Source organism: Ictidomys tridecemlineatus, chromosome 5 (genome assembly GCF_052094955.1).
Source record: "Ictidomys tridecemlineatus isolate mIctTri1 chromosome 5, mIctTri1.hap1, whole genome shotgun sequence".
NCBI classification, from domain to species: domain Eukaryota; kingdom Metazoa; phylum Chordata; class Mammalia; order Rodentia; family Sciuridae; genus Ictidomys; species Ictidomys tridecemlineatus.
The window spans coordinates 160,924,771-160,951,783 of NC_135481.1; the positions used below are offsets into that span (position 1 = coordinate 160,924,771).

Sequence of the window (27,013 nt, forward strand, 5' to 3'; positions counted from 1 at the left end):
GAAAAGCCCAGGACCAGATGGCTTCACTACTCAATTCTACAAAACATTTAAAGAAGAACTAATACCATTTCTCTTTAAGTTATTCCAAAAAAGAGGAAGTAATTCTTTTAAACACAATCTACGAGGCCAGCATTACCCTAATGCCAAAACAGATGAAGATACAACAACAACAATAAAAGAAGAAAAAAAACCCCACAGGTTAATATCCTTGAAAAACATAGATGTTAAATCCTCAACAAAATCTAGCAAACTGAAAACAGTAGCACATTAAAGAGATTTTTCACCCCCATCAAGTGGGATTGAGAGGGAAAGAGGTCCAATATGTGCATATCAAAAAATGTAATACACCATGTCAAAAGAATGAAAGACAAAAACTATAATTTCAATAGATGCAGGAAAGACATTGGATAAAATTCAAAATTCTTTTGTGCTAAAAATGCTGAACAAATTATATAGGCAAGGAACATACCTCAACAAAATAATGACCATTTCTATTAAGCCAATGGCCAACATTATATTGAATTGGGAAATCCTGAGAGCTTTCTATGTAAAATCTGGAACAAGACAAGAATATTCACTTCCATCACTTTCATTCAACGTAATTCTGGAAGCCAGAGCAGTCAAGCAAGAGGAAGAAATGAAGGGTATCCAAACTGGAAAAGCCATGAAATTGTCACTGTTTACAGATAAAACATAAAACTCCAAACACATACCCAAAAGCTATTAGAAGTAACTAAGCAATATTTCAGGATATAAAAATCAACATATAAAAATTAGTAGTATTGCTGTTCACCAGCAGCAAATAATCTGAGATAGAAAGCAATCCCATTTGTAATAGCTATAGAAATAAAATACCTAGGAACAAATTTAACCAAATAGGTGAAAGATATATACAATGAAAAAAATCTAAAAATATTGATGAAAGTAATTGAAGAGGACACCAAAAAGTAGAAAGACATTCTGTATTCATGGATTAGAAGAAACAATATTGTTAAAGTGTCCATACTACCCCAAGTGGTTTTAAGATTCAATTTAATCACTTGTCAAAATATCAACGATGTTCCTCACAGAATGAGAAACAATTATATGGAGACACTAAAGTCCCCAAATAACTAAATCTATCCTGAGCAAAAGGAACAAAGTAGAAGGTACTATACTACCCGATTTAAAAACACACTACAACACAGTTGTAAATCAAAATAGCATGGTTTGGACATAAAAACAGACTCACAGAACAATGAAATAGACTAGAGAGCCCAGAAGTAAGGTATCCACATACCCACAGCCAACTGATTTTTGATAAATGTGCTAAGAAATGCATTGCACAAAAGCATAGTCTTTTTAATAAATGGTTCTGGGGAAATTGGATATCCACATGCAGAAGAAGAAAATCATACCTATTACCAGCTACACAAATCATTTGAAAATGTAATAGTGTAGAGACAGCCTGCAGATAGGCAAAAATATTTACAAAGTATAGATCTGACAAAGGATTGATATCTACAATATAGAAGGAACTCCAAAAACTCAACAGCAAAACAAAACTGATGAGAAATGGGCATAAATGGACATTTCTCAAAAGAAGACACACATGGCCAACAGATATACGAAAAATGTTCAATATCGTTAATAATCAGGAAAATACAAATAAAAACCACAATGAGATATCACCTCACCCTAGTAAGAATAGATGTTATCTAAAGGATAACAAATTCTGGAGAGGATGTGGAGAAGAGGAAACCCCTGCACAACGTTGGTGGGAATATAAATTAGTATAGCCATTATGAAAACCAGTATGGAAGTTCCTAAAATATTTTAAGATAGAACTACCATATGATCCAGCAGTCTCACTACTGGGTATATATTCAAAGGAGATCAAATTTGTATGTTAAAGAGACATCTTTGGGCGGGGGCTATAGCTTAGTGACAGAGTGTTGGCCTAGCTGGTATGAGGCACCGGATTCAATCCTCAGCACCACATAAAAATAAACAAAGGCATTCTGTCCATCTATAATGACCAAAAATTTTTTTTAAAAAGAGACATCTGTACTTTCATGTTCATTACAACACTATTTACAATAGCTAAGAAATAGAAGTGTCCATCATCTGATGAAAATGTGATATGTGTACACAACAGGATACTACTCAGCCATAAAAAAGAATGAAACCCTGTCATTTGTGACACCGTGTATAAAATGGAGACCATTACATCAAAGTGAAATAAGCCAGGAACAGAAAGACAAGTTCCACATGATCTCACTCATGTGGAATCTAAACAAGTTATCTCAGAGGAATTGAGAGTGGAATGGTGGGCCGTAGGGGTGTATCTGGGCTCAGAATCTTTAGATGTGATTGTGGTTTGGATATGAAGTGTCCCCTGCAGTGACACATGCATTGGTCCCCAATGTAGCAATGTTTAGAGGTGAACCTTGTGGAAAGCGAGTGAATCATGAAGGTTATTCTCATCAGTGGAGTAATCCATCCATAGCTGAATGGACTACTGGGAGGTGGCGGAAACTACAGAGAGATGGGGCACTGTTGGAGGAAGTAGGCTATTAGGGGCATGCCCCTTAGGGACTATATTTTGTACAGATCTCTTTCTTTCACTTTGTTTTCCAGCTGCCATGAGCTGAACAGCATTCCTTCATGATGCGTTTCTGCCAGGATGCTCTTCCTTACCTTGGGCCCAAAGCAATGGAACCAGCCAGCCAAGGACTAAAACCTCTGAAACCATGACCAAAATAAATCTTTCCTCCTCGAGGTTGCTCATCTCAGGTGTTTGTCGCAGTGACAAAATACGGATCAACACAGATGCCTTCAAAACTACATGCGAATAAAGGATGGTTTTTGTAAATTTTTAAGGTGTCCTTAAAGAGTCACTGTGTTTTTGGCAAAGGAACCTGTTGTGATATAGTGAGTTTAACAGGGATGGTCCAAGAGCTCATCTGGATAAGCTCAAGGGCTCATCTGGATGCCAAGTGAGGCCTGGGTAACTACAAAGCCAGCACCTTCTACAGAAGTGAGTGATGTTTCCATGAAGGACCGGGTCCAGCTGTGGCATTACCCACTGGTGGCCTCAGTATTGCAAGGTATGTTTAAACCAAGTCATGTGCTGTTGTAAAACAGTTAGTGGTAAAAAGAAAATGGGGGCTGCCATTATTTTTTATTATTTTCTAGTAATGTATGGCTTTTGAAATTTACTTTGTTCTCATTGAATATGTTGATTCATAGAACAGAGAGCTCCCTTAATCCCAGATCACACAGAAAGCATACCACATGTATAATCTGAGCTCAGAAAGCTCAGAATCTTACCATCAGGACCTGTAGTGTTTTCTGAGTCACTGGAGCCTTGACTTTTCACAGACTCTGTAGGTGTGTCCGCGCCTTGAACTGAAAGAGGGGAATAAGATAGTCCCTGATTAATAGAGAACTATAACAGCCTGACTGCCAATTGTTCTGTCACTCTCCATTGCCCTCTTAAATTTAAAAATACTCCTGGGATTCAACTTCTTTTGCAGAGAAGGTTAAAGGAGGAAATAGTGGGTTGAGTTGCTAGAATACTTTAAAGCCATCTTCCAAGTTCTTTTTAATTTGTGAGAGAATCGCAAACATACAGACACACAACTTATTAAATCAGAAGTCGGGTAGCATCAAAGGAAAAAAAAAGTGGTTTAATCAGCACAATGTTCAATTTAAATTTAGGATACTCTCTATGTGTGCATCATTTAACCTTTGATTAGAAAGAAAAACAAAACAAAACAAAACAAAACAAAAGAAACAAAAGCCTCTTTTGCCTTAGGCATGCCTGAAAAATGAAGAATTCTTTCTCCTGACACTGAAGGATTTTCATTGTTGTTGTTAATTGTTCCAACAAATGAATGACTTATTGCCTCCCTAGGAGACCTTAGCTGTTGCCATTGTGAATTGTGGAGTATCCAATCAGAAGTTCTGATCATTCTCTATCAACTTCAAAAGTATGTCATCCATTTACTGTGCCAGAAGATATAGCCGTTCTTAGAAGTGACAGGATGTGTTTTAATATTATGAAGATTTTTCCATATATTCAAAAGGACAATTGTCTCTTACTTTTTAGTTAACAATATCTATTATGTTTTCCTAACTTAAAGAATAAGGATATTGGCAAATACAGATAGAAGTAAAACCCTAGAAAAATAGTTACTTTACATTATTATTATTTTCTTTTTTTTAAATTTTTAAAAATTTTTTTTATTGTTGGTTGTTCAAAACATTACATAGTTCTTGATATATCATATTTCACAGTTTGATTCAAGTGGGTTACGAACTCCCATTTTTATTATTTTCATATTTCTTTTCATTATGTGAATACAAAAGCAGAGATAATGTTAAATGTGGTGTGCCTGCTGGTGAGAATGATGCAAGGATGGGAAAGATCCAGTTTATAACCTTTTCAATCTTTTCATTATGGAAAATGTGTGCCCTTGAGTAACTGGAGCTCACAGTCAAGAGGTTTGACTCAAAAGTGACTGAGCTCCTTGCCCAGGTGGATGGATGGTAGAGAGGTCAGAAATTGAAGACAAAATAGCTGCTCAGTGGGAAAAGACAAAGAAAATAAATTTAGATTTGAGGTCTAAAGTCAAAGATGATTTAAGTGGAGATGCCCAATAGATTTTTACGTTGAGTGTAAAGGAAACTGTGAAGTAAACATGTATGTATTCAGAGACATAGAATAGAGTAACATCAACAATATGAGATTATATAAATCAAGAAAATGATAATATGAGAAAGAGAATATAACTCCTAAAGCCCTTGAAGGATTACATGAAAATAGCTGTCCATGTGTTCTTTCCATTTAGTCCCTGAGGATGAGGTTGGGAAAAGGAAAACAAAGTTTAAAACATCCAACTGAACTTGTTAACACTAGAATTGGCATCAACACAACCTTTTACACATAATTACAGAATATACTGATAGATATAGATATATACTGATAGATATAGGCTGTGCTATATCTGACTCAACATAGAAGTAATAAGGAAAAAATGGGAATATTTTATTTCATAAAATTAATAATTTTTTTTTTGTAGGGGTGGGGAGGTAGCAGGGATTTGAACTCAGGGGCACTCGACCATTGAACCACATCCCCAGCCCTTTTTGTATTTTATTTAGAGACTGGGTCTCATTGATTGAATTGTTTAGCACCTTGCTTTTTGCTGAGGCTGGCTTTGAACTTGAGATCCTCCTGTCCCAGCCTCCCAAGCCACTGGGTTTACAGGCAAGCACCACCGAGCCCGGCCATAATAAGCTTTTGGATGCAAAAATACCACAAGGAATATTTTTTAAGTTACAAATTAAATATTAATATTTGTGTTTTATCAGAGGCAAGGGGTTAATAATAGCAACAATATGAGCTTCTAAAAATAGAAACAAACTAATAGGAAAATGTGTAAGAGGCTCCATAGGCAATTAATAAAAGAAGTAATAATGGCTTGTAAACATGTGAAAAGATGATTCCCTTTGCTAACAGTGAATGAAATGCAAATTAGAATTACAGTGAGAAAGATTTCTGCTTAAGGTTGACTGTCATGTTTCAGAATAACCCTCTTACCATGAAAAGCTAGAAATGCTGGACAGATTATTGAAAACAATTCTTTTAAGGCACCAGAGAGCCATAAATACAGAACAAACTCAAAGAGATGCAAAGGGTAGCTGACATTCTACCTATGTCAACAAACTGAAGACAGCTTCCAAATGTTTTTGAGGTTTAGGGGAGGCAAAAATTAAAGACCAGGGCCCACCAACAAAGAGGTACTCTGGTAAGTAAGAAAACAAAACAAAAACAAAAACTTCAAGCCTCAGGTTATGCCTATGGTTTTTCAAACAAAATGTCTTGCATCAATTAAAAAAATAACTGGCATTTTTTTACAAGAACAAATCACTGAAAACTGAGAATAAAAAGACAACCTATAGACACATATCAGACATTCAGATTTTTAGACACAACGAAAATAAGATTAATGTGTATAAGAAACTGGATGCCAAATTGAAAAATTTTAATAGCAAAGAAGTTTATCAGAGAACTGGGCCCTATTCATGTCAGAAGAAAATTCTAGAACTGAAAAAATATCATTTAATAGGGGGATTTGATAGTAGGTAGACACAGTTGAAGAGGGGATTAGGAAACTGAAAGATAATGCAAAGCCTAAAATACAGGTAAAAAATAGATATAAGAAATAGGATTTATCCTTTGTGTAGTGGGTCAAATGCAGTATTTTAAGAGATAATGACAAAATTAATGGATGATGTAACATCAGATCACTGTTTCAAGGGTGTTATAACACTAAGCAAAATTAACACAAAACAAACCTCAATTGGGCAAATCATCATAAAAATTGTTGAAAACCAAGGGTGAAATTCAAATTATCTAGTGAAAAATACTCATTAACTTTAAAATATCAACATAAGGGTTGTTGATAATTTTGTAACAAAATAATGGAATTCAGAGACAATACAATAGAATATTTTAAGTACTAAAAGAAATTAAAACTCTATAACTTCCCCCCACCAAAAACAAACAAACAAAAACAAAAATGAAAAACTCATCAAATTTGAATTTCAAATAAAGAAAAAATATTTCAGGAAAAAAGAAAACTTATCAGTAGATTTACACTGAAGGAATCATTTCCACTACTCAAAAATAAGTTCCAGGTAGACTTATAAATGTAACATAGATAAAGATCTGTGCATCATTAGACAAACATTTCTTTTCAGAACAACAACAACAAAAAAAACCACTAACCATTAAGGAAAACTCTGGCAACCTGTAAAACATTAAAATTAGCAATTTTAAATCCATCAAAACGCAACATAAGAAAGTGCAATGGCCTCTTTCACAGAATACCTAAAGAAATAAATATAACATAAAAAGAGAGTACCCAATTGAAAATGAGTAAGATACAGATAGATATACAGGCATATTTCTAAAGAGGATATTTTGGCTCTTCACTGGATTTTTTAAAATGACTTCTACCAAATCTCAGAGCATGTTAAAGCCTTCACTTTTTTTTTTAACTAGCAAAATAACTTTATATTTTTTGACTCCTTACTTCTATAGGATGCCATCAGAATTAAAACATTGTTACTTTTTATAAGAAATGATTACTATGGAAGGAAAATTAATAAGCCTAATTCTACTTAAATATGGCTTCCTTGACTTTCTTCTTAGGGTCCTTGTTTTTGATGGGATCAAGAGGAACCTGTGGCTAATTTATTCAGGAAATCCTTCAATCAATGGAGAAACCCCTTTGGCAGCATGGAGAACTTTCTATCAAATAGGCAGGATGTCAGTTTATTACACGATACTCAGTGAAAAGGAAGAATGATAAACACTTTTAAAAGCGAAGAGGAAGGGAAAAGTAGGAGAAACAAAGAAAAAAAAATCCAAAAGGCAATCAGAAAACATTAAATTCTTAAAATGCTTGCCCTATGCCTGTCCTTTTAACCTCATTATTTTCCAATGGAATGTGTGAGAAGTCTAAGGTTTTGCACTGTGATGAAACATAATTAACATGAGATGCAGTGGCAAGTATGAGATCCAAAACAAAGAGAAGAGCAGAAATCAAAGTTGTAGCTCTACCTACTACTACATTCCCAAAGCAGAGTAAAGCAGTGTCTATTAGATCCACTTTCAACTCAAGGTCTGTCTGTAGGTATTTTTTATTTTATATCTTACATGTACAATATGTGTACACGTGCCATGAATATGTGCACTGGCATGCTGTGTAAATTTGCATAGCCATATGTATATGTGCACAAGTGTGGTTGTGTATTTGAAAAAAGGGAGAATGAGAGACATTTGTTTTTCTGACATGCATGTGGAACGGGTATTACCCTAAGGGGCTACTCTCCTGCTGGGCTATGCAACTGAGTGCCCCAGAGAAATGAGTCCATTTGGCATGGACAACAGAATCTGATCAAAATAAAAACTGCCTCGATAGCCTATTTATTTCAGTTTGCCTGACCCTCCCCCCATTTTGATTGCTGCTGCTTGGAACACAAACAATTTCAGGGTTCCTAGCAGGAGACAAAAGATGCTAAAATTGAGCTTGGAACATTTAATACCATTTTCAATTACCTCTCAAACCTTTGATTATAACAACCTTTAGTAGATCAGTGACATTGCAATAAATGAAGCAGGTCTTTCCACAAGATACCAAGATGTATACAAAATGCAGGTAGCCAGATTTTAAAATATGTAAGCACGGAAAGATATCAAAGGATCCTTTAAGATGTTCTGAGATTTGTATTGATGATAAACTCCATACATCAAATAGAATTGCAAATAATAATTTCTCAGAATGCAGTTGTACTGGTGAAATGATGGGTGTGGTGCTTAGGGCTTGTGTTCAGATTTCACTATTACTGTAATTAGTATTATTATTCAGGAAGGTTCACTTCCAATCTGCAACCCTCAGGGAAGTCTACTCCACTGTCCCTTGGTGTTGGGTTTGGCCATGAATTTGCTTTGGCCAATGAAATGTAGCTAACAAACCCACTGAATGTATGTTTAATGGGCTCATTCCTAACATCATTTCTTATAGCTATGAAATTACAAGCATGATTTATGCTTGTTTTGTAAATACATAATAAATGTGCTAATCTCTTATTACCTAAAATCATCTACTAATCAATAACTGATTTGGTCTGAAGCTTTGAGAAATTGAATTAATTAATGTACACAGCTCCATAAACAGTCCAAACCTCATTGACTTCTAATGGTACACAATGGAAGAGCTTAGGACATTTGTCACATACATTTAACTCTCAAGCTCAAATGGGCGAATGCTGTTATTCCACATGCATAGATGCCAATTTACAACTTAAGAGACTTTAGTCCTTTTTAATCTACTGATTGTTAGGGAAGATGAGCTCAAATAGACCTTCTTTTACAATACATGCCAAGTTCACTATCTAGGTCTAGAATCCAAGGGCAGCTAAGTGAAAAGAGATCAACAACCAATTTAATGAGGAAGGACAGAGTGTCAATGTGAACACAGGACTTGGAGAGGGTTTGAATTTCTCTGTTACAGTATGTTATAATGAGATAAACTGATCTGATAATCAAGTCACCAACACTATTTAAAATTATCTTGAAAAAGTCATTCTTAAACTATACGGAATCTCAGAAAACATTGCTTTTCAGTATTTCTTAGCTTTCTTACATTCTGTGTGAGGAACAGGTAAATATTAAAGTTATAATGTTGTACTTGTTTATTCTGGCTTTGAAAAGACTCCTCTCAATTTACTAAAGGTAAATTGGTCTTCCATTAAAAAAAAATCACATTTCAGATATAAATTTTTAATATGTCTATTTTTCTTTCAGCCTTTACATTTTTTATTAGAAATGGGCTGTAAGTGCCAAAAATGTATTGTTTTTCATTAAAAGTGAACATTTAAATTCTTTAACCATAGTCACTCAGAATAAATCGGATGCTTTTAATCCACCATCCCGAATTTCAAAGGTCTCTTCTGATTTTTACCTTTCATTGTAGGGTGTCTAGATTCTTCCTCTCCTTCTTTTCCCATCCATCCTGCATCCTTATTCTTTCCCTGCCCCTGCCTTGCTCCTCTCTCTTCCTCTCTCCCCTCTTCATTTCTTTGCCAGATTTTGATTCGTTATTATGGAGATCTTTACATTTTATGAAGACTTAATTAATTTAAATGAATTATAATTTAATGCAATATGGATCAATTTTTTAAAGGCATGCATTTATTTCTAAGTACAAATGAAGATAGAAAAAAATCACAAAGCATAATCCTTAAATAAGACTAGTGATATTAAGAAACAAAACACTTATACATAACTTTAAACTTCTCAGAAAAATGCTAATGAAAAGCAACCCTGGACAACTCTCTTCATGTTACATTTTTTTTTCCTATAAGCCTTCCAGAAAAAAACAATGCATACAATCTAATCTTTTCCACTGGGCCCCTCTCATCTCTTCATTTATATAAAACACTGATCATGTTATGTTTTCTGCAGTGTGGCCTTTTCATATTCTATATAAATGTAATGTATACACACTTCATTATTTTATTTTTATTTTTATTTTTTTAAGAGAGAGAGAGAAAGAGAGAGAGAGAATTTTTTAATATATATATTTTTTTAGTTTTCCATGGACACAACATCTTTGTTTGTATGTGGTGCTGAGGATGGAACTCGGGCCTCATGCATGCCAGGCGAACGTGCTACCACTTGAGCCACATCCCCAGCCCACACACTTCATTATTTTAAGATTTAATATTAGTACCTAGATTATTATAGTTTAATAATTTTAATGCATATTTACAATATATTTTTAATGTATATCAGTGATCATTCCACAACAATATATATCACTATCTCATTGCATAGATATGGATATACTATACTTTCTTTGACCAGACCAAGTATTGTTAGACAGGATTGGTATCTACTACTATTTCTATATTGTTTCTATACTGTTTATTTTACAAATGGCTGCAGTGAATATTCTTGTGCTTAAATCTTGGCAAATTTTGTGAACATTTCCCTAAGATAAACTCTTTATGGATTTCTGGATCTAATGTATGTACATCTTTAGATTTCATAGATGTTGCAAAATTGCCTTCTGAAAAAGTGAGAGCAATCTGGGACCCAATTAGCAGGGCATGAAAATGTTTTCTCCACAGTCTCCTAGCATTAAATATCCTCAAACATTCCAGGGAGAAAAATGGATAAGTTCTTCCTGTTCTGATTAGTATTACATTATGAGTGAGGTTACTTTTCTTTCCTCTTTCTCTGGTTCTCTGTTTTTGGTTTTACTAATTTTTCTTTTCAGTTGTTTATTTTGTTTCCTTATTAACTTTTAAGTAATTTTCATACATTAAGAAAATTAAATTTCTTTGTGCAATATGTTGCAAATATTTTCTCCTGGATTGTCATTTGTCTGTACTTTAAGATTTTTCTTTAAGATTAAATCAATATTAAATATTTCAGGTTTTTAAAACGGGATGCCAACATAACTGGACAATTTATTAACTTATCAGAGTTGTGTTTTGGGGTGAGATTTCTGTATGACATTTGGAAAATGGTTGGCCCATTAGATCATCAATTCAGCAAATTTTAACCTTTTTTCATGGGTTATGTTTTCTTTCATTTTTGTCTTTTACATGCTTATTTACTTGCTTCCTTCCTGCATTTTCTCTGTTATGGCTTAAATGTGTGTTTTTGTTTTTGTTTTTCTTTGGGTGATGAGCATGGCCTGTACATCCTACTTCTGACCAGTATCTGTGGTCCTCCAGGAGCTGCCTACAGGAAGCATTTTCTTTTGGAAGTTTTCTTGGGGAGGATTAAAGCAGCCCAAGCATCTACTTATGTGTTGAATTTCTCAAGTGTGGAACATATCTCACAGTCACCCAGGTTCACCCCACTTTGCACTATTTTACCTGTCATCTTGCAGGGGAGCTCTTTGAGGGTTTGAATTTTTTTTTCCCCAATTCAATATAAGACTCAAACTTTTCAAGAGAAAGACTTAGTCTGGGAACTTTTCTATTCTCCTTTGCTTTTTTCTTTCATCTTTTCAAACTGAAAAGCGACCAACTCTGCAGACTCCAGGGGGAAGGCGTTAGGAGAGAAGTTCCTTCATGGAAGGAGGGGTCTGGGGGCACCTCTTCCCTCTGCTTCATGCTCACACACTAAGGTCTTGCTTTACGTATTTTCTCTTGTTTTCTTTTTGATGAAATTTCTGGTTGTGTGTGTGTGTATTTGAAGTTTTTGTTAAAGACAATTAGTTCAAGGCATTTGTTATTGGTTTGCCTCTCCTTTTCCATTTTCTTCCCAGTAGGAGATACTGAAATGGAGAATGAGAGCCAGGTTTTCCTGTCTCTCTGGGGAAAGGAGGAATAAAAGGTGTTCATGGCTGAATTTATGCTCTTGGGAAATTCCCCTGGGCTGCTCCTCTACTAGTTGAAGAAGTTAAGTGGTGACTTATTCAGGATTATTTCTGAGCCTGCAAAGATAGGAAATGGGTTGGGACAATACGAGGTTCATTCCTTTTTCATTTCTGGAAAGTGCCTTTCCTTTGCTGGTTACCAGCCCTTTCTTTTGTTTGATAACTGTACTTTCGTTGATGTTTTCTTTTTGCCTCTCTTTCTTGATGCTGTTATTTTTGGAGGCGAGTGAGGTTTTGAAATGTGACACCACCTAAGCCCAATATCAGTTGTGCATTCTTGATTCTGGTTATTGCTATGGATGGATATCACATGTCCCTGGCCTTTGCCAACAGTTGGTTTGAAGAATACCCTCGCCCCCCCCACCCCCACCCTGCCAAACAAAACAAAAGAAAATAAAACTGGAGATTAAACCAGGGGTATTCTATCACTGAGTTACTTCCCTAGCCCTTCTTAAGACAGGTCTTGCTAAATTGCTAAGACTAGCCTTGAACTTGTGATCCTGCCTCAACCTCCCATGTCAAGAGTATTTTTTGAATGGATTTAATAGATTGAATGTTTGTTCCCTGTCCCCACATTCATAGGTTGAAGCCCCAACCTCCAATGTTATGGTACTCAAGGCCGTTATGAAAATGAAGTTAAATGGGACCATATGGATGGGACCCTAACAGGGCATGTTTTTTCTCTTTCTCTCTCTCTCAGGACCAAGTGAGAAAGCAAACTGCCTATGAAACAGGGAGTAGGCCCTAGCAGAAAGCAAATCAAGTAGCACTTTGATCTTGGATTTCCAACCTCCAGAACTGAGAAACCAATTCTTGTTGTTTAAGCTAGTCAATCTATAGTATTAATCATGGTAACCCAAGCAAACTGATACACTTCATTTACACTTAGTCCGTGGTCTTTGGGACAAAAGTACAATGAAATTTTAAACCATTTGTTGTTCGGCCATTTTGCCTCCAAAAGTCTCAGTTCTAAAGCTGCTGCTTGACCACTGTAGCTCTGTCATTTGGACAAACACTGTAGACTTCTGTGACTCCCTTTGCCCTATCAGATTGAAAGGTTAAAAGAGATTGGGATGTAAAGGATAAGATTTAAGATTAAGTTCTGTTTTCCTGGAACCTGAAACTCCTGTAGAAGTTAAAAACAATTCCCGGAAATGCCCACTAGATGTATGTTGAAATCTCCTCTATCTGGCTGCTCTACGAAAACACCCCCTCCCAGAAACCGTGCAGTTCAGCACGTACACACCTCAGGGCTCAGACCAATCAGTTCAAATGTACACCTTTCTTTGTACTGACCAATCACCCCTACCTGACCTGTTTCCGCCAGTGAATGTGCTAATCATGTTTTAGAGTTGTTATTTGATTTTCCCGCGGTGTGCGATGATTTGCTATGCTGTATGCAAAGTCCCTGCCCTTTCCAAGAAATGTATATAAGCTCTGCTTAAGTTGTACTTGGGGCTCACTGCTCTATTCAAGTGATCTCTGAGCCCCAGCATGCTGGACTCCCAATAAACCCTTTGCTGTTGCATGAGACAGTCTCTTGGTGGTCTTTTCCTCCGATGTTCGCCCAACTTTTACAAGATAATGAATGATTAAGCTGACATACTTGTGGAAAATCTGTGTGTTTCTACAAAAGACCCTTTCCAGGGCAGCACACCTCTTCGTGTATCAATTGGGAATATTCTTTCCTAATCAAAACCCAAAGCTCCCCTTAGAAGATGAAAGGCAGGATGGTAGTGAGGGGTGGGCACGAGACCCCAATATGAATAAATTCTTTAATCAGACGACATGCTTTCCTCTGGTCCCTTTTCAGAATGGCTGGGAAATGCTTGAGTTTTTGTCAGAATGGCAGTCGATTCTTCTCTACAGGGAAACCCAATATTGAAGGAGAAAAGAATAAAAAGTCCACCAGATATTTCAGAGCCTATCCTGTGTGTGGAGACACAAAATGCGTGAGGCACACCGCTGCCCTCCTGGAGTTCACCAGCTGGCCCAGAGAGGAAGTCATCAACCAACTGACTGTGGGGTGGAGGGGTGTGCTGTGAGCTGCAGAAGCACAAAGCACAGTGAGCCCTCTTTTCTGTGGGAGGTTAAAAAAAAAAAAACCTTAGGCCATGGGGGATAAAGTTCAAGCTAGAAGACATTTTCAACTGTTTCACACCCATGCCAACCATTTAGATAAGTAGAAAGACTTCCTGCTTATAAAGTATCTGGAGAACTCAGTTCTTAACATCTTCAACCAGATCCCCTTGGGCCTGGCCCTTTGTACCCCTCCTTGTCCTCCATACTGTGTTGTCCCCCCTCCCTGTGAAAGACCCCAGCCCAACAACGTCAGGCCTAGTTGCAAAACCACCGAGGCATGTCACAAACCTACGCAGGCACCAGAGGTGTTTTTCAGATAATTAGTTAGGTGTAGCCAGTTGGGAAAGGACAAAGGACCAGGTCCCAAGGCATGCCTGAATGCGCAGGGACAGGAGGACCAGAGTGCAAATATGTAGCTTTTATGTGGTTCTTTTTCAGTAACATACAGTGAAAAACAACTTTGCCCCTTAGGTAGCCTATATGCTGGGTTTAAAATTAACCTATTGTTTAAACTGCCCCTTTACCCTATAAAAATCTCTGTATCCCCAAGCCCGGTGTGCCAGTTCACCAAAGCTCCGGCTGAGGTTCTGCTGGGCACCCGCAGGCGCCTGTGTCTCAATAAACCCCTCTTGCTTTTGCAGCCAGTGTTTCGTGTGATTCTCCTTGGACAGGGAAACGGGGGTCTTTCACCTGGAAGTATAAAGGTAGTGTTGGCCTCTCTGTAAGTGGTCATGACCCTGGAAGCCCTCCCAGGTATTGTCCCTGAGCTGGATTCTGATCACCTCCCACACATGGGTTTTTTTTCTTTCCCTTTGCCAGGCCCCCATTAAGCATCCGATTCTCACTCAGCCTCATTATGCATCCCCCATCCCCAGGGCTTGGCAGGAATGAGGACTGTAAGGAGGCCTTCTCTGCTGGGGGCTGCCAGAGCTCCTCTCAGATCAGGGTCTTTACAGCAGGAATAATACAAATTGGGTGTCTTTAAAACTCCCCCCTCCCCCCACACCATCACACACCCTTTGTGGCTTTTGTTTCTTTACTGCAACCAGCAAAATCTATGCACAGCAGGGTCTTGGGGAACAGAGATTTTTTTTTTTTTTTTTTAACAAGAGTAGTCTCTTGATTCTTTTACCCTAATAGGGCTTTACTACATAAGGAGTTGCACAGGGGACAACTTTGGTCTTTTCAATGGTTCTTTACATGAACTCTTTCATAAGAGAAGAATTTACTGATAGAAATAACCAAAACTAAATCCTCAGAAACTATATACACACTTATGGCTCTGTAAAGAAGGCACCTCTGCTGCTTGGGTTGAGACACTGAATGATTACAGCTAAAGCTCTTCAATCAGAAATAATTTAATTCTCTTCCTTTTTAATTATGCTCTTGTTTCCATTTGATTTTTGCCCTTTTTTTTTTTTTGTATTATGTCTTTCCTAAACAGCGTAATTTGTTACAAACATTTAATAAAACCTAGCACATTACCGAATCCACGATCAAGGCACTACAAATCTATACCCAGAAAGAAAACTGCATCTGTGGAATAACATGCAGGTTCAGAGAAGCACGAGAGGAAGGCTGTCTGGGGGCCCTGAACTGGAAGTAAGTGTGTTCAGTTCTGCTAAAGCTAATTCCATCTTTGGTCACAGCCCCTCAACACCAATTCTTTCAGCTTCAAAGAAAAATGATAGAATTTTTCCTACTAGGAGACATTTTCAAACACACCTGGTATTAAACTGAAGCCCGCTGTTCACACAGCTTCTCATCACAAAGTCCCATCACAGATACTGGGATCTTAATCTTTCAATTTCTTTGAATTTAACCATTTGTATGACTTCTGACAGTTTTAGCACCACCAGAGCAAACACTTAAATGTATACACACACACACACACACACACACACAAACACACCCCTCTGAAACACTATCTAAGCCACATTCACTAAGCACATAACAAATTTTTCTTAGAAGGCTTTTGCTAAAGAGAATTCAGTTACCTGTGAGGAATTATGTTTGCCAAGGCCTTCCTCTCTGTTTTAGATTATAATCTTATGAACCAGTGTTCATGTTGTCTTTCTTTGTCTGAATAAGAATGCTTTCCTTGAGAAATATTTTTCTTCCCTTGACCATTTTTCAGTTCAACCAAGCACCTGGACAAGTGTGAACCCTGGACCCTAGAGAAGCATCCCAGCTGCCCAAGGCCACCCAGTGATGAGGCTGAGACCAAAAGTTCTCCCAGCTCCACTATCAGCCCACACTAGTGACAGTGGGGAGACGGATGGCCCTGCAGAAGCAGGTGAAATGGGGTTAAAATCTGGGAGATAGCGCCCCTCCCCCAATTCTTTCATAGACCTACCTGGTCAATTCTAATCCTTTTGACAGCAGTGGATTCAGATGCCTTTCATGTCTCCAAGATGTAGTAGGGGAAATACAGTCAAGATTAAACTGATTCACAATGAGGAGGGTAAGGTCCTGTCATATCAGGAATGTCTCTGTGGTCTGCAGTAGTAGATATGGTCCACAGTGGTGCACCGACATTCTCCCCTCCACAGAGCTGCATCACACAGACCCCATCTCTCTGTCAGGTTAGGATTAAATCTGGGTGGTTTGCTTCTGCTTTTTAAAATAAGTTTCACTCTGTACACCCTGGAAATCTAGGTTAATGTCACTGTAGAACTCGTACCACTATGGCAGGAAACAGATACTACAAATGAGGCTTTATGGCTTCCTTGGAAAAACCGAGGGTCTGAAGACCCAGGAATAAAGGTGGTTGTCAATACCGAGCAGAAGGATCTGTGATGCTCCCGACCTGTCCAGGACCCAGGACCAGCCCCTCTCAGAACTGACCGTCCTGGGCTGCTCACTGCCCTCCCAGAACCCTGTAGTGTTGAGCATCTTAACTGGTCTGTTCCTTTGAGCTTGATCAACTTCTAAGCTAGATTTTGATTTTGTCTTGATTGCATGTCTTCAGGTACCCTGGTCTCTCCCACAGTCATGAATCTTTACTTGCTCTAGGATTTTGACAATGAAGGGAGGCTTAGCCCTCTGTTTGGGCTTTTGCCTCTCAGACTGTCATGGATACTTCTAGTAGTTGTCAAGCTGATTTCATTCTCTGTGTGAAAACAGCATCTTGGATGAGAGAATGGGCTCTGGCAGTACTAAATAATGGGCCCCGCACCTGCTTTATCTCTTGACATTTAATCTCTTGTTCTAGGAGACAATTCAGGAAACTCTCCCCATAACAGGAAAAAAAATAGCATCCAGAATTTTCCTTTCAGCCACAGAAATCTTAATCCTTCTTTTTTGTTCATGTATTTTTACCAAACTAGAGAACCTGTCACATAACCTCTTCAGTAAGATAACAATTCACCTTTGAGGAGGAGGCAATCCAATTTTGATTTATTGATCACAGGACACAATGCTTTTCTAAAAGAATAAAGTGAAAAAGCATAGACCAATCCATATGTGATTGTCAAATAAAAGCCTGAAAACCAGGCTTTTTAAAAGGGGGGAAAAAACTCAACAGGCTTCATTTCTTTATTTTTATAGAATTAGAGATTTTTCCTTGTTAAAAAAAAAAAAGTTTGAAAATTCAAAATGCCGCAAGAGACAGGAACATCTCCTTTGCCCTGATCTTCCTTTGGGCATATGGGAAGTATTATACAAAATTTTCCCTTCAATTTCAGCTTTCAGGTTTTGTTGCATATAATCTGCTTACTACTTAGCTCTTTTCAATAGAGCATTGTTTTGGTGTCATTGTAAACCTTGGAGAAAGAAAGATGACAGTTTTCATATAGCAGGATGTATCCTTCATTATTGTTTTTTTCTCTTTAAAAGTTCTTTTTAGTTATATACAATACCAGGATACACCCTGACATAATCACAAAAGCATGGAAAGCAACCAGCTCCTGATTCTGTCCCCCAGCACTCCCCTCATCCCAGCTTTGCTGTCTCCACTCCACTGGTTCCTCTTCAATCCATTTACAGTTTACTTTTTTTTTTTTTTTTTTAATTAGCGTCCTGTGGATACATCCAATACTGGAACCCAGCATGCCACATCTGTGCATGCACATATGAAAGCTTGGTTAGATTTGGTCACTGTTCTCTCCTTTTCCCATCCCTTCACCCTCTTCCTGAATTCCTTTTGTTGTAGACTTCATTTTTAAGAGACAAATATGCAGTGGCTTGTATGCATGTGTATACAAGCACATGCCTTGGAAGAAAGGACAGGAATACTTTCTTTTTAGAAATGTAATGTAAATTTAAATTCTGTAAAAGAAAGGTTGTATCAATTTTGTGGCTACATTGTTACTACTGTGTTTTATGGACTTGAAGACACTTTTCCTCCACTTCTTCACATAGTATGGGGTGGGGGCTGGAGTCCAGATGAATTGAACCATCAATTGCTTCACAACTGCTGGATTGAAGCCAAGTTTACATACAGGATTTGCATTTACTTTTTAGTGACTGGACAGCATTTCCAATTCCAGATCACTTAAATTACATTTTCTGAGATTTCTAGGGACCACACTAGTAGTATGAATTCAAGACACAAATCTTCATGATTAGCTCTAGCTGTGGTCTTAATTCTTAAGGAAGACGTGTTATAAAACTGCTGTTCATCAATGGCAACATTAAGACACTCAACTCTCCTCGTTTTATGGAGTAGGTATTGTTGATGTCTAGGCCATCTCACTTCTGGGCCCACCTCTGAGCCCCTGTGTGGCTGCATGACAATGTTCTTATACTGAGAGTTTTCCTCTCAACGCCCATAATTCTTGCATCTCTCTGTGTCCATTAGTATCATCAGGGTAGCTTGTTTAGCCAGTGGAGAGGACAGCCCAGGCATCCTGAGCACATGAACAACTGAGAATCATTTGCTCTTCCACCAATGAGGAAAGGGAGTCATTGGCTCACACCCCAATTTCCCTATCCACGATGAGGCAACTCTGAGGTGTGTTCTACATGGTTCATTAAAGGGTCCTCAGTGGAACTGAGCTGCCATTGCTCACAGGGATAGTCTTCCTATTATCTGCTGCACTCCCTCACTTATGTTTCCTGAGAATGTAAACCATCTGGATCCAAGGTCTGCTTTAGGAGGGACATACTAAAGCACTGTCCCTTATATGGGGCTCTCTGTTCTGAGATTTTCTTTCTCTTTCATACAATTGAAGGTCTCTCAATTTTACTAGCACACATTATTAATAGAAAAATTATACTTCTGGGATAACATAAACATGTTGAATATGCAAAATGAATCATCAGTAGCCTTTCCCCTAAAAATCAATATCAAGTTTTAAATAACTTTAATGTTCTGTCTACCCAGATTCAATTAAGCTAAGTTGACAGATGCATGCATCATATTTGGGGTCTTGGGTATTATCATACAGTTTACAAGCCCATTATAGAAAGTAATGGACAGATAGTTTTATTCTGGTAGTTATTTTACCCTTTAGAAAAGCTATGTGTTTCGAGGTTTTTCAAAGAAGCTAATTAGTGAAATGGGAGCCTTACTGATCCACCTAATTTCTTCTAAAGCAACTCATATCTGCATTGGACTCAGGATGATTACAAAATACAGACTTCCAACTTCTTAATATTATTGGATAGGAATCTGTGGTTGGTAGGACCTGATATTCTGCATTTTAATAAACTGCCCTGGTCATCATTGTCCACATGGAAGCTTGAGAGTCATCTGCTTACTGACTGTTTCTCACTAAAAATGCAACTTAAAAGATTCCTACACCTCTTCTAGTATGTATGTGTAATGTATCAACTACAAGAAATTGTATTTGTAGCACAAAGCTATAGCAACATTTAAAAAATGAAACCTTGAAAACAGCATTATCTAAATAACATGACTCTTGAAAAATAGAAGGGTATTGGGGGAGGCAGGAGGGGAGTGTAAGAGGAGGTATTGAAGAGTAAAATTGGTGGAATTATGTAATATGCGTGTACCAATGTGCCACAATAAAACTCACCACTGCATATAATTAAGTGCACCACTTAAAAATAACATGACTCTTCTTTTTGCCAAAGATTATAATACCCGTAATTCCAGACAGAAAATTTGGAAAAGCACTTTATTCATTCATTCATTTAATCTACAACTTCTTATAAATAATTTCCTATAGCTTGTTAGATTCATCCATTTTTATAATCATACAATCTAACTCAATATAAAGGATTGTCAAATCATGGTGGAAAGCATGAATTTGAGCTGTGCATTTTGATTCTGCTACTTACTGGCCAATTATGGTTGTGTTATTGAACCTCAATGTGATTCAGGGTCCTAATAAAACACCCCCCCCTAAAAAAACCCAGCTACCTCATAGGTAAGTGATATATAGAATGAGGCACTTTGAGCACTTAGTGGTGTATTTCGCCCTTTATAAACAGTTATAAGAAGGTATTTCAGTATTGACCAAACTTATTACCCATCATGTCAGGGAAAGATACAGAGAACACAGGCAGTAGTGATGCTCCTGGGTTCTGGAGCCAGATTTGTCTGGTTTCAGGCTTGGGTCTCCCATTGGCTGTTAAATGCTGAACAGGTGACACCACCTGTATCTCACTGCATACCTCTGCTTCCCTTTGGCATCTGTATGCTTTATTCTTCAATAAACCCATTGCTCTTCTGTCTACATATCATTTTCGGAGAACTTACCCTACACAGAAGCTGAATGAATGTGTTTTTTAGGATGGGAGCAGAAGCAGTATGCTGTTATTCTGAGGGGATAATCAGCACAGCTGGAGGGAAGGCAATAGCTGATGAAGCAGATCCAGGACAGAATGGGATCATGAGATCATTGAAGTCTTGGGCAAGGGGCAGACTGGGAAAGAGAGTTTTGCTGCTCCTATTCTATGCACATGAATTATTGCAACTTGCTGAGGCTAATACTTATTTTCATCCCTGTGAAGGGTGTTGTCATAATTTAAGTGAACGTCCTCCCAGCTTATCACTTTTGATTAGAAATTAGCCCACCAGAATGAGTCATGGCAGAAGCGTTGACAGGAATAGAGGACTGATTCATCCAGTGGATGATTAAGCTACTGAGACAGCTTTGTTAACCTACCAACATCAGTAAACTTCATTTTTCTGTTTTCTAAACAATGTAATTTGATTACATTTCAAGTACTGTACTTCCTTATTTTCCTACTAATTATGTAAATTATGTATGTAAATTAATATGGAAGGAAAATAGACTTTTGTTTGTGAAAAAGGTGGACAGACCAACCAGAGCTGGGCTTTGGGTTGATTTTCTGGTGATGGGAAGGGATTCCTTCCCCCAGTCCCACCTATTCATGGTATCAGTCTTATAGTCAGTGTCAAAGGTCTTGGCTGCAGTTAAGGTCCAGTAGTTTACTAAGGCAGAGTGAAGTTGGTAGACTTAACAATGAATTTTAGTCAAAGTAGGATACAATCAATGTCCTCCTCTATCAGTAACCTCTGAGCCCAAGTGTCTATTAAGTCATTCCGCATTTGTTACCTAGCAGAGATTCTCTGGGCATCTATCTACCCCATGCCAAACTATGGCTAACAAAGAAAGAATATATGTATAAGATTAAGTCTCTGGCCTAAAAAGACTTGTGTAACTAAAATTCAAAGGGATTAAGAATTATTCTGGGATGCAGAGGGTATCTAACCCATTTTAGGGGAATGGGTAGAATTAAGAAGCGGTTTCAGGGAGATATTTTCTGAACAAAATATTACATACTGGCTGAGCCTTGAAAGATGATTGGCAGTGGCCAGAAGAATCACGGGAGGAACAGCAAGCACGAAGTTCCAGAGAAGAGGGTACAGAGCCCAACAAAGGATCAGCCAGTTGTCATTGTAGTGGTTCAGGATGGATGGAGTTTAGAGCTCAGCATGTGTGAGTGTGTGTGTGTGGGGGGGTGTCAAACTATGAAGCCAGAGAAGCAACGAGGACAAGCCCTAGAGGAATAGGAATGCCATATGAAAGCCTGTGATACCCCTGAAAGTTTCAGTCAGTACGTAGCATATCAGACTAGCACTTTAGGAAGGTTAGTCTGACTGCTGAGGGAGAATGAATTTAAGGCAGAGAGACTAAGAGTAGGAAAAACAGGATGGAAGCACTTTTCTTGCTGTGCACAGAACTGGGCAATTTCTCAGCTTCTTAAGTAGTTAGGCCAGGACTCATGACAGCGCAGCAGCCAATGGACTGGGATCAGAAGAGGGAAGTGCTACTTCTGGGAACAGCACCTTAAACACGCTCTGGTGTGGACTCCATGTTCCCTGCCTGCTGTCCTCTGCCAGGCCCTGGGCAGGGGTTCTCAAACTTGACTGAGCATTGGAACCACCTGGACAGCTTATAAAAACACATTTCTGCATCTTCTCCCAGAGCCTGCGATTCAGCCAGTCTTTGGGGGGACCTGGCAATTTGCATGTTTGAGTTACCAGGTGATGCTACTGCTTCTGACCCAGGAACTGGTTACATTTGAGAACCCAAGGTCTTAAGAAAGGCACAATTATAAGATATATGAGACTGTGTGGAGCAGTTTCTCCTTCCCCCACTCAGAACCACTTGGGATTGTGAGGTGAGCAAGAAATACTTTTTTTTCTTACCTTAAATTATTTATATGTGGAGGTTAGTTGCTCCTGCTGTTTGAGTACTATATACAAGAGGCACTAGTAGAAGAGACATGTCAGAAAAAGTCCTAATGTGTGTGACTGTCCACATAGTGTGTGTATGGTCGAGTTATGTTTATCAGAACTAGATGGAATACAAGGGTGTTGAGGCTCACCTTCCCTTCCCCTCTGTATCTGCCCTACCCCAGGACTTGCTCTGCCTGTTCAGATGTACCATGAGCAATTGTTTAGTACATGGCTTAGCAGAGGAAATACCAAACTAAGTCTCCTAAGCCGGGAGTTCTCTTTAATATCCTGAAAGTACCCAAAGTGTTACATGAAATAAGTTTTTCAAGAAATACTGATTATAAGGAAATTAATGTGTCAAAGAGACACATGTTCTTATAGCACTATTCATAATTCAAGAAAATGAAATCAATTATCCATCAGTGGATGAGTGGATAAAGAAAATGTGGTATATACACAATGGAGTAGCATTAAACCTTAAAAAAAAAAAGAATGAAATCCTGTCATTTGTGGCAACATGGGTAAGCCAGGAGAATAGTAAATAAAATAAGGCAGGCACAGAAAGAAAAAAAAAACTGTGTGATCTCACTCACATGTAGAATCTAAAATAGTTGATCTCATAGAAATACAGAGTAGAATAGTGGTTACCAGTAACCAGGGAGCGTAGCAGAGAAGGGGAATAGGATGCGGTTGGTCAATAGGAATAAATTTACAGTTCGATAACAGGAATCAGTGTGTCTATAGTACTGTAGGGTGACTAGAATTAATAACAGTATGTTGTATATTTCAAAATACCTAAAAGAGGATTTTGAATATTCTCAGTATAAAGAGATGACAAATGTGGCAATGGATATGCTAATTATCCTGATATGATCATTACCCATTGTATACTTGTATTAAAACACTCCATTGTAACCCTTAAATGTGTAAAATTATTTGCGAATTTAAAATAAAACTTAAAGAAAGGCTATTAGTCATCTTGGTGATGTATTAGTAGACTCAGGTACGCAGGGGGTGAATGAAGGTGGTTGTCAGCGTCCTCTGCATGGGCTGCCCCTTCCACAACATTCAGCCTGTCCCCACCCCAAGGCAGCTAACTCAATGCTGCTCACTCGACAGGTCTCAGCTTAGCCATCACTTCCATCAGCACAGCTACTCAGATGAAATTCTGCTGGTTGCCCTTGTACCATCCTTTGCATTATTTAAAATAATCTATATTGATATATGTATCTTACTATTTACAACCGATTACCCTAAGTTAGCTTGCTTCTTTTCAATTTTCCAAATTTCACTTCTCTTTGCATTCTTGTAAGACAGCATTTGACTCAACGGTTAACCAATGAATCCTGTGGCCTACTTCTATGACTCATTAAAGTAGTTGATGAGTGATGCTGAGACAGTGTCTGGCCCTCAGAATGTGTCAGGGATCTTGGAATTTGATTTATTGTTCTACTGAAGAGATGAAAATGAAAAATATCCTCAAGGAAGACTTTTTAAGCCAAAGAGCAGAAGGTCGAATATCAACACAGCAGAGACCTGAAGCAAGAGTAAGACTTTGTAATTGATAATGGAATGACTAGACAATGAAGGAATAGAGAAAATAAGTCATAAATACAGGAAACTCAGCCACAAAGGAAAACATGGTGGCTTGAAGTGGGGAGGCAATAATAGTAACCATTGGCTTTCAAGACAATAAAGATTTGTATATGCTTGAAGTCCCAAAGGAAAGAACTATGCACAATGCTGGAAAATTGGAAATAATTGAGGAGAGAGTTTTGAATGATAAAAAATGCAAAGGAACTCAGATGCAATATGAAGATTAGTTCTTGGAAAGATGTCAAGAAACGAGTTGAGGAAGGAGCATATGTCTGGTTAAAGTCAATTTTTATGGACAAGATAATTTCCATCTTGGTGTATTTGCCTTTGATGACCTTCATTTTCTCTGGAAAATGGGAGACAGGACCACTTTCAAGGAGAGAGGATTTGGAGACTAATCAAAGAGAAAATGGAGGAAAGTTTGGAATAGCTACAGTGTAAAGAGTATGTTTAGGCATTCAAAAAAAAAAATAGATGATTCAGTCACAGGAGCTATTAACACAGCACATCAGTAACATTATTTTTTATCCTAAGGAAAAAAGGGGCCATGTAAATTTCTAGCAACAGAAGCTTGGTGTTTCTCTGAACTAGAACATGAATTGATGGTCTCACTGTTATATTTCTTTGACAGCTAATTCTAGGCACTTAATTCCTCTACATCTTAACTCTCCTTTGTACTCTTCCTCAGAGGGCTTCCCCTGGTCATTTCATAATATTCAATTTTTAATATTTTTAGTATTTTGCTTTCTGTGATTCATATTCTCCATCACTCAAGTGATATGAACTTGGTGAAAAAGCCTAGGGCCTTTCCATGTTAGCTTAGGAAACATCTATGGAATACCAATAGGCGCCAGAAGTTGTGGGAGATGATGGGAAGTTAACTACGAATTCAACTTTATTCCTGTCTCAGAATGTAGGAGACAGACTCACAAATATATCATTTCAGCACCATGTGGCTGAGGCTGTCATGGAGGCAAAAGTCTTATGATCTTCAGTGACTAGATTAATGACATTTATTCTCCCTCCAAATATTTTGTGAGTACCCATCATGTGTCCCGTAATGCGAGCCTTTGACAATATGGTGGTAGGGTCTTAATAAAACAGTGTGCTGCAATATGGAGAAGGAAAAGGAGTTCTTTAGCTTGAATGATTGAGGAAGGGTTCACCTAGGAGGGGAACTTCAAACTGAGACCTGAGTGAGGAATCAGTTACACAAACATTTAGGAACAGATGTTTCCCTGCAGGGGTCACCTCCTATAAAATGACCCAAAGTCTTAGATTAGCCCTTGGCATGCTCAAGAAGCAGAAAAGAGATGAGGATGACAAGAGAGTGGTTGGGAAGAAGGAGAAAGGTGGAAGACTGACACAGCAAGCGATTTTTTATTCTAATCCTGTGATGTGATATCTGAACAGTGATCACCTTAGCTCTAGGAATTCAACCAGTTCTATAAGGAACATAAAACGTCTCAAAATACCCTTTGCAACACAACTAAAAAATAATTGATGGTGAGTATGGTTCACTCACTCAACAATGATGTATTGTGCATACTCTGTTAAATACTCTTTTAGGTCCTGAGGACACAGCAGTCAAAGAGAAAAGATCCTTGCAGTCATAGAGCTTATATTTGAGGATGTGTAGAGGCAAGCATTTCAGGTAAAGGAGTAGGAGGTGTCAGGAGTACGCTTATCTTTGCTTTTTGTCACAAAAATTATATGAGTGGATTAAAGGAAACTGGTGTCAGGAGGGGGAAAAACTGTCAAAAAAGCAGGGTGCAGGTCAAGATTGTGTGTCCCATCATATAGACTGTGATTATCTTCTACATGAGACTGGAAGTCACTGGACCATTTTGAGGAGAATTAAAAAATTCTTATTTTGTAGAAGAATCACTCTGGTTGTGGTTAAAAAAAAAAAAAAAGCAAAACTTCCCCCCAAATGAAGTTGGAGAATCAATCAGGTGAGTATGGCAATAGTTGATGTGAAAGGTGGTTTTGACTGAGGTGGGAGTAGAGGAGATGGGAGATGTGGCCACATTTGAAAATATTTTAAAATTAGACTAATAGGGCTTGGTGATAAATTAGACTGAGAGTTTGATATAATGAGAAAAGTCAAAGACAACTTCAACAATTGGGATTTGACCATCAAGGACAACAGAAATACCATTTGCTCAGAAGAGGAAGACAAAGAATCGCAGATGGGGAATCAGATATTAAAAGCTCAGTTTTGAAAGGTTAGATTGGAGAGGACGATAAGATACCCAAGTGGAGACATTTACTTAAAAATCCTAGGATCCAGAGGAGATATCACAAATTAAGATCAGATTTGGGAGTTAGCAGTTCTTAATCTGTTTAGGTAGGCAACCAACCTATTTTTACTTTGAATCATATGAAGTGACATTTTGGGTTTTATTTAAGAGGAGGAAGAGAAAAAGTAGAGGCAAGGAGGCAAGTGGTTGGGAAAGAAACCTAAAATAAGAACCCAAGAAAACTATTTTAATCTTGATTATCCACTAAATTTCTATGCAAAAATGGAAAAGTCATCTGTCTTTAGTTTCTTCATTTGCAGAACAAATAGGTGGGATAGGATAATCTCTGTGTTCCTTCCCATCTGTGAACTAAAGATGAAAAAGCAATAGCCACAACATGCAAAGGACCATTATAAATAAATAAGTAAAAATGAGTATTCTATTAGAAATATAAAGGGTATTAACATATAATTTTCCAAGGAGAGGATAAAAATAGCAATGAAGAAACAAAAATAGCTCTGGCA

The 27,013-nt window shown here is 37.9% G+C and overlaps 1 protein-coding gene across 8 annotated transcripts in view; it reads right to left on the reverse strand.

Moving 5' to 3' along the window:
* Positions 1-27,013, reverse strand: part of Macrod2 (mono-ADP ribosylhydrolase 2) — a 1,956,002-nt gene that overhangs the window by 19,532 nt on the left and 1,909,457 nt on the right. For all 8 annotated transcript variants that reach the window (XM_078051387.1, XM_078051384.1, XM_040275965.2 and 5 more), the window contains one exon: positions 3,313-3,390. In XM_078051387.1, the coding sequence (XP_077907513.1) occupies positions 3,313-3,390 (78 nt within the window). The remainder of the gene's footprint in view (positions 1-3,312; positions 3,391-27,013) is intronic.